This window comes from Mercurialis annua, linkage group LG8 (genome assembly GCF_937616625.2).
Source record: "Mercurialis annua linkage group LG8, ddMerAnnu1.2, whole genome shotgun sequence".
Lineage (NCBI taxonomy): Eukaryota > Viridiplantae > Streptophyta > Magnoliopsida > Malpighiales > Euphorbiaceae > Mercurialis > Mercurialis annua.
This window is the reverse complement of record NC_065577.1, coordinates 34,446,796-34,455,365: the sequence shown is the minus strand read 5'-3', so window position 1 is coordinate 34,455,365 and position 8,570 is coordinate 34,446,796. Positions and strand designations below refer to the sequence as shown.

Below are 8,570 nucleotides of genomic sequence, written 5' to 3'. Positions count from 1 at the left end.
ATCATAACATGGCTTTTTAGATTCTTGGACATTGGAACATTAAGTTTCTTTTAATTTCCTTGGCAGAAAGTAAAAAAAAAATTTCAAATTATTCCAAAAAAAAAAGCACATAAACTTCCACATTTTGAAAAATCACATAACTAACTAAAAATTTAAAGGGCTAATTATCCAAAAAATAAATTAAAAGGATTTCAATGCTATTTCTAAAAATTTAAAGGGTTTTTTTTGTAACTTTTAAAAATGTTGAGAGTTTAAGTGGTAAAAAATAAAAACTAAAAAAAACTTATAAACTAAGGAATTTTTTTTATACCTTTCATCTGGTTTCTTTAGTTAGTACATTTTTTTTTGATATATAGTTCATGAGCTTTCCTGAATGGGTCTTAAATATGACGACACTTTAAATCCTTCCAAATTTAGACTAATCAGTTAGTAAAATTTATAATGTTCAAGGAATCAGATTTCTACTAGATTTACCTACTCATATATGGACCATTTCTTAAATGGAAAAAGATATTTAAAACTTTTATGATGCACACTTAAGTAGTTAATTCTTTTTGTTGTTAGCAATTCAAACTCACTTGAAGATCAGTTCTTTCTGAAATATGAGTATGACCAGAAATACTAGGATTCCAATTAGCAATCCAAATATGAATCAATGCTACAACACCTTTGAATGGCGGAATCCGAAAATAAAAACACCGAGGCAAGAGAGAAAAAATACGGCTAATGACTATTTAGCGGAAAAAGATACACTACCACATAAGTCACTTTCAGCAACACCAGACAAGTGTTGCTATATGTACAAAAACTGTTGCCTTGGGTCTACTGCAACGCTTTTCAATCGGCTACATTTGCGGCCGCTGCAATAGGTATTTTTATCTATTGCAACAGTTTTTTTATACTATTGTAACAGAAATAAAATTGCTGCAATTAATAATAAATGCAACGGTTTTAAACATCTATTATAACAATTTTGTAATGCATTTTAGGCAACATTTACTTTTAAAAGGCAACGATTTGTAATGCATTTTAGACAACATTTATTTTCTATATATGTTGCCTTACGTTATAAATGTTTGAATTTTGTTAAGTACCGTGCAACGGTTTTTAACCGTAACCTTTCTGTTGCCTTATATGTACTATTGCAACAGTATTAATAGTGTTGCTATGTTGGTGTTGCTGAAAGTGACTTATGTGGTAGTGATAGAAGGCAATCAGAAACTGCCGATGATTGACACAAGCGCTCCTTCTCCCGAATTATCAAAAAAAAAAAGCGTCCGTTACTTCAGATATGCATTAAATGTCTACAAAAATCAATAAGAGTTCATAATGTTGAAAGACAAAATTAAATTTAACTAGCTCTTAGAACCTAAATTGCCAATTTCCTAATCCAAGTACTCATGCTGTGTTGGAAAATTAATGTTAATCATTTAAATTCATAATGCTCCTTTATTACAGCTAATAAAGTGTTAATTAACAATATTCTTTTTTCTTCAATTTATTTTTTCCTCATTTTTTTGACAAAAACTTTGTTGTTTATGTGGGACATTAATATTGCCAGAACAAGTCTGACTGTCAAATAATTTCTTGTATTGTTCGTGCATGTTCAAACTCAACATAGATTCCTTTGGAAGAACTCCAAAAGTTGAAGATAATTCAATTAAAATCCCTATAAAATAAAATACATTAATAAAATCATATTAATACATGTGAAACACTAATTATATTTTTGGATAATAAGTTAATGAAAAAAACAAGCTTAACTGTACCAAGAAGAGAATACATACAATCTCAAACTCCAAAACAAACATGCAACCAATAGACAACATTTCAAAGTCAAAACAGGAATATAATTATATATATTTAAATCATTTTATGTCAATTATTTTTTCTCAACTGATGACTAAAACCCTAGACCTAGAAAATTGTTTAGTTAATTTGAAAATTGTTTAGAAACCTGGTGAATTAACATTTGCAGCCAAACATATTGATTTTTTTTTCTAAAAAAGAGGAAATAGATTCAAATGTAATTGTTGCCTGACCTGATATTAGCTAGCTTCAATCCATTCTTGTATTCAGAGGCGTAGCCAGGAGATTTAGTCGGGGCGAAAAAACCTTAATCGATGATTTTTGCATACCAACTAGGGCGGAGCTTAGAATCAGAACTTTCTATCTAAAGATACTTGCGTCTCCGACCATCTCTGGCCAGGGCGGACGCACGGCTTCGCCACTACTTGTATCTGTACCCTGATCATCATTTACAACATCTTGATTCTGTGCATAAATGAGCAAACAAAGTGGGGAATCTAGAAAACAAACATGTCAAAATTAACAAATTAGTACTGCATATATACATATAAATAGCCAGTAAATTAATTAAACTCGGGATCTATTATATCAAACAAACATAAACATATATAAAATTTGAGTGAAACTAAAATAAAAAGGAAAAGGAAAAAGAAATTCAAAGATTGGATTTTAAAAATAAATACCTTTGCTTAGATAGATTATTAGATGCAGAGAAAAGTGTTGGATCCAGTAGTTGATGAGGTAAAGCCATTTATGGCTGATGCAGCATCATCAAGATTCTCAGAGCTTCAAATAAAATCTATGGCAAATGATGAGAGAAATTCTCAGACAATAAATATTTGCATGTGAATCTTGGTGATGCTGCACCTGCAAACAATGACTGGTTTTTTTTCTAATTGAACAATCTATGGCCATGCATTAACTACAAGGAAAAATCAGAAGAGAAATCAAAATCATAACACAGATCTATTCATTTTTGAGTGATTTACAAGTGGCAATTCAACAAATGGTTAAGTATATGACACCTTGACCTATAAAATACAAGTTCAAAACAAAAAACTAATTTTTTTTATAAAACTAGATTCTAAATATAAAGATTATTTCAGTTTTATAGGTATTTTTGTAAACAAAAAATGAATAGAAACACACAAAACCAGCACCTTCAACTACTAGTTGGATTTAGGTGATTCATGTGTCTCAATCTTTTTTTAGTTAAAATTAGTATGAGAGATATTATTATAGAAAAAAGGGCATAAGTGAAAAACCAAGAAAACAGATAAATAAAACAAAGAAAAAAACACAAGTCATCAAAGAAATAAAATCAGACCAACAAAAAGAAAGTTTCAGAAAAAAAGTGATTGTACTGTTTTTGATAAAACCAAAGAAATATATATTTATGAAGATGAAGAGAATCAAAGAGATAGAAAGTGAGAGGGGGAAGAAGAAGAGTAGGTGATGAGGAGAACTTATTATAGCTTTGAGGTTCTTATATATACACATCACTTCACCTTTTTTTCCCCACACATGGGTGCATGGAATTTCTGTTTATTTTTTAATTGATATAATTATATACTTATTTTAAATTATCTTACGTTAAGAAACTATTTTAAATTATTTTATTTTAAGAGATAAATTATTTTACATTTATAATTAAGTAACTCAAACTTTATTGTTATAACATCTGAAAATAAAAAAAAAATAAAAAAGACGGGAAAATATGTCCTTCCCTAACCCTTACCCTAAACCACCCCACCACCAACGCCGTACTCCGGCAGCCCTTCCATCACAACAACTCCCCTCACCAAATCACCAATCGGTAGCTCTTTCACCAGTGTTTTACTTCGAGAATTATCCGGACAATTGGAATTATGTTAACCTCCAACAGGCTTTTTTGAAGTTTGGTGTTGCGGGTAGAGTTTCACTAACAAGGAAACGAAACGTAAGGAACAAACGTTTTGGGTTTTTTAGACCTAATCCGGAGGAAGATTTACGTACGGTTAAAGCTAGGCTGAATTCAGTAAGTATTGGTTATTATCGTATTAAGGCTTATGATGCTAGATATCCATTGAGGGTTTCTGAGAATTATGCTTCGAAAGGAAAAGCTATAGCTCGTTCAGATCAGCAAGATAGGCAGCAGAATTAACATGTCTTCAAACCTTCCATACGTGATAGAAGGTCGTTTGTTCAGGTGTTGAAAGATGATCCGATATTTTTCTCTCCTCCATCAGATACTATATCAGACTACTCAGACTCCCTTATTATCTCTGTTAAGAATTTACGTTCTTTATTACAAGTTTCTTCTTACTTGCAATCTAAGGATGTCGATTTTGTGTCTATGTCTTTTGTGGGTGGGGCTGATATAATTCTTAGGTTTAGATCAAAAAAGGATGAAAGAGTGGTTTTTGAATCCATCAAGTTCCCATCGTTGCTGGATTTCTTTTCCTCTTTTGAATCTTTTGACAGATTTGCTGCAAGCAACGGAAGGTTTACCTGGCTCAATATCGTTGGAATTCCAATGGGTGCATGGGAGGAGGATATTTTCATGCAGATTGGGAATCACTTTGGTGATTCTATTTCAGTTCACGCAATGGTTATCTCGAAGGATAAGATGGATACTGGATCTGTTTTGATTTGCACCACTAGAGATAATGTTCATGAATCAATCCAGTTGGTTTATAGTGATAAGGAATATGCTATTCGTATTACTGAATCAGATTTACCAATCGTTTTGGAGGAATAGGAGGGATTGGAGTCGGATGGCAATGATGATTCTTCGAGTTGTCAGGGATCTTTTTCTAGTTTTGACAAACCAGCTGAAGAGGATTTCATGGTTTCTTTATAACAAAAAGGTCTTTTGAAAGTGTCATCTCCAGCGTTTGTGTTACATAGTCCAATTCAGGACGCGATTCGCGCTGATGCGTCTGTTTGTATGGAGAAACAAGCTGCATCCAATCCAATGATAGGTTTCAACCCCGATAACAGTATTCCATCAGGTAGTAGCTCTTCAGCAGGTCGAACCCCAGCAGGGTTTCAGGGCTTTATTGAATCTAGGAGGAAATTTAAACAGATGGATAATAAGGGTAATTTCTGTTCAAATTTTACTCTTCCAGGTTGTTCGGATTCATCCTTTTCGAATGCAATTATAAAGCATAGGAGCAAGATAAATTTTGCAGCAGCTAGTAAGGAAGTTGAAACAAGAAAGACATGGAATATTGGGCTGCAATTGGGTCTTTTCTCAGCAGAAGACGAAGTTGCAATTTTGGAATTGCTGTGTCTTAGGCATCAACAGGACTTTTCGAAGTCTGTTTGAATTAGTTGTTCCAATCCAAGTTATCGATTTTTTATCATGTCGTGCTCTTTCAATATTATTTCTTGGAACTGCAGAGGGGGGCTTTCTTTATCGAGAAAACAGCGTTTTGTTCGTTCTTTGGTCTTTAAGAATCATTTATCGGTTCTTGGGTTGATTGAAACTAAAAAGGAGAGTTTTGACGAGTTTGGTATAAGGAGACTTTGGCCCAATTCTGATTTTAATTTTAGCTTTTCTCCGTCTCAAGGTGCATCAGGTGGATTAGTTTTGATTTGGAATAAGCTTCTGATTTCTCCAACAAGGTTGATTACTTCCTCAAGGTTTATAAGTATAAATTTTTGCTGGAATTTCTGTAATATCAGACTGATTTTGGTTTATGCAAGTAACTGCTCAAGGGATCGTTTCATCTTATGGCAAGAAATTAATTCTGAAATTGTGTGTGACAAGCTTTGTATTCTGTTGGGGGATTTTAACGAAATTATGGATCCATGTGAAAGGCTAAACTGCTCTAGCTTCTCCAATTCGATGAAGGATTTCACGGATTTTATCAATTCTTCTTCTTTGCTAGAAGTTCCTTTACAAGGTCGTTTCTTTACTTGGTACAATAGATTATCGCGGTCTAAAATAGATAGGTGTTTTATCTCGCCTAGTTCTCTCGAGATATTGGCCGAAGCTTTCTCTTAAGGAATTACCAAGATCTTATTTGGATCATATTCCTCTTCTATTTTGTTCTGAAGTTTTATCGGATTGGGGTCCTAAACCTTTTAAGTCTATCAACGCTTGGTGGAATTATTCTCATTTTTACTCGCTTGTTGATAGTTCTTGGGCTATTATATCTGAAAATACTGCTAAGGGTAGTCTTGTGGCTAAGTTGAAAGAGCTTAGATCAGTTATTAGAATTTGGAATAAGACTCATTTTGGGGATTTGAACACAAAATTGGGTGATGTCCAAAAATCTATTAATGACATGGATTCAACTGCAGACTCATGGCCTTTGGTGGATTTGGAATTAACTCAATTATCATCTCTTCATGTCGAATTTGATAAGGTTTCAAAACAGCTTGATTCGTTGTGCCTACAAAAATCAAGGTTAAACTGGAATCAGTTTGGTGAGAGGAATACTAAGTATTATCATTCGGTAGCCTCAATCAGATCTAGATCTAATCTTATTTCAGAAATTACAGTGAACAATGTTCTATATTCGGATCCGAATGATATCAAGTTTCAAGTTTTCTCTTTTTATAAGAATTTGTTCAAGCAAAAGCAGCTTATGCCGAAGTTTTCTCTTTCAGATTTGCCTATAGTTAGCCTCTCGGATGAGCAGGCTGTTAATCTTTTTTCTCCCTTTTTGGAATCAGAAATTTTCAGCGCTTTATCTAGCTTTGACGATAATAAATCTCCGAGACCTGACGAATTTAATTTCTTTTTCTATAAGCGAGCGTGGAAGATTTTAAAAGAAGATATTTTGAAAATCTTCTCTGTATTCTACTCTTCTGGCTATTTTCCGGTGGGATTAAATACTGCTTTTTTGGTTTTGTTACCGATGTTTAAAGAAGCCTCCGATATTGCGGATTTTTGTCCAATTAGCTTGGTTAATGGTATTCGGAAATGGGTCTCTAAGGTGCTATCTGAAAGACTTCCTCCCATTCTTCCTTCAATTATTTCAGAATGTCAATATGGCTTTGTAAATGGGAGAAACATTCATGATTGTCACATGATAGCTTCTAAAATTATTCATGTGATTCATTCTCGCAGGGAAAAGGCTCTTATGATTAAACTGGATTTCAAAAAAACTTTTGATTTAGTGTCTTGGATTTTTATTATTTCTATGCTTAAGTGTATGAATTTTGATGGCACTTGGATTAACAGGATATCCTCTCTTTTCAGTTCTTCACAACTATCCGTGTTGGTTAATGGTTCTCCCTCTGATAATTTTTTTATGGAGAAAGGAGTGCGCCAAGGAGATCCAATTTCGCCTCTTCTTTTTGTTATTGCTATTGAGGACTTGCGTGCTATTTTTTCTGAAGCGACTTCAAGGGGTTTGATTGATGGTATTCAAATTGAGGGGTGCATAAATCAGGTTTCGTTATTACAATTTGCAGACGACACTTTGGTTTTCATTCCTTATGACTTGGAAAAGCTTATGAATTTGAGGCGTATTTTACACTGTTTTGAACTGATTTCAGGCTTGGAAATAAATTTCCAGAAGTCTTCCATTACAGGTATTAATATAGATGATTATTCTCTGAGTTTGGCAGCAGATATTTTATCTTGTAAAATGCAGGATTTTTCTATTACTTATTTAGGATTACCTTTGTCAATTAAGAAACTGAATATGAAGCAATGGGATCCGGTTATTCATAACTTTTCTACTCAGCTTTCTTCGTGGCGCGGTAGTCTTTTATCCTCAGCAGGTCGGTTAATTCTTATTAAGTTAGTGTTGAGTAGTCTTCCGGTTTATTACATGTGCTCGTTATTTGCTCCGGCTTCGGTTATTAATTGCCTAGAGAAATATATGCGTAAATTCCTTTGGAATGGAACCATTGAGGGTAGATATTTCAGTAAAGTGGCATGGCGGAATGTTTGTTCTCCTTTTGTTGATGACGGTCTTAATACAATTCCTCTTAGAATGAAGAATAGATGTTTGTTATTCAAATGGATATGGAAAATTATGACTGCTCCTCGTAATTCTATGTGGTTCTCAGTGGTTTCATCTAGTTGCGGTATCTCGTTTTCGTTCGAACTTGAATTAGAAGATTCATTATGTCTTTCTCCTCTTTGGAAAGGTATTACTACCTGTTGTTTGTCTCACACAGATTCTTGGAATATTTTTAAATATAATGTTTCAGTTGCTTTGGGTAATGGTAATGGTTTGAGATTTTGGAGTGATAAATGGATAAGCGATGTTGTGCTTTCTTCCTCCTTTCCAAGCTTGTTTAGACTGTCCAGAAATTCAAATAGCACGGTGCAGCAAATTATGGGCTCTCGGCAGTCATCTCAGCTTCACTTGAACCTTAATTGGAATCGGTCTCTGCGAGTTGGTGAATCTGAAGAATTGCTGCGTCTTGAGTCTATGGTTGAATCTGTAAACCTGATTTCCGAGCAAGACAAGTTTGTTTGGTTGAAGAAGAAAGTTTATTCATCAGCTTCTATGGGTGTTTTGTCATGGCCAGTTAAACGAAGAATTCAGCTAGGGGTGGCGGATTCTAATTTCTTTCGAATTATCTGAAAATTGAAGCTTCCACCTCGTATTCAATTCTTTATGTGGTTATTGGCTAGAGACCGCATCTCCTCGAAGATTTCTTTGATCAGACGAGGAATTCTTCGATCTGATAATGGTTTATGTTCCTTTTGCTTTGAGGATGAGACTTCAACGCATATAGTTATTCACTGCACTTATGCGTGGAGTGTTTGGTCCTGTTTGTTATTAAAAGTGAACAGCTCTTGGGTTCAT

At 33.9% G+C, this 8,570-nt stretch overlaps 1 protein-coding gene across 1 annotated transcript; it reads left to right on the top strand.

Annotated features, from left to right (window-relative positions):
- The first annotated feature begins 4,565 nt into the window (after positions 1–4,565).
- Positions 4,566–8,345, top strand: LOC126661967 (uncharacterized). The gene is made up of 5 exons (XM_050355851.1): positions 4,566–4,639; positions 4,699–5,109; positions 5,194–5,436; positions 5,479–5,699; positions 5,854–8,345. The coding sequence occupies exons 1-5, from the start codon at positions 4,566–4,568 to the stop codon at positions 8,343–8,345; spliced, it is 3,441 nt and encodes a 1,146-aa protein (XP_050211808.1).
- The last annotated feature ends 225 nt before the right edge of the window (positions 8,346–8,570 follow it).

Excerpts from the sequence above, each read along its gene's own strand:
- LOC126661967 (XM_050355851.1), top strand. The coding sequence starts at position 4,566 with ATGGCAATGATGATTCTTCGAGTTGTCAGGGATCTTTTTCTAGTTTTG. Across the intron at positions 4,640-4,698 it reads CAGCTGAAGAGGATTTCATG|TCCAATTCAGGACGCGATTC; the intron begins GTTTCTTTATAA and ends TGTGTTACATAG. Across the intron at positions 5,437-5,478 it reads AGGTTGATTACTTCCTCAAG|ACTGATTTTGGTTTATGCAA; the intron begins GTTTATAAGTAT and ends CTGTAATATCAG.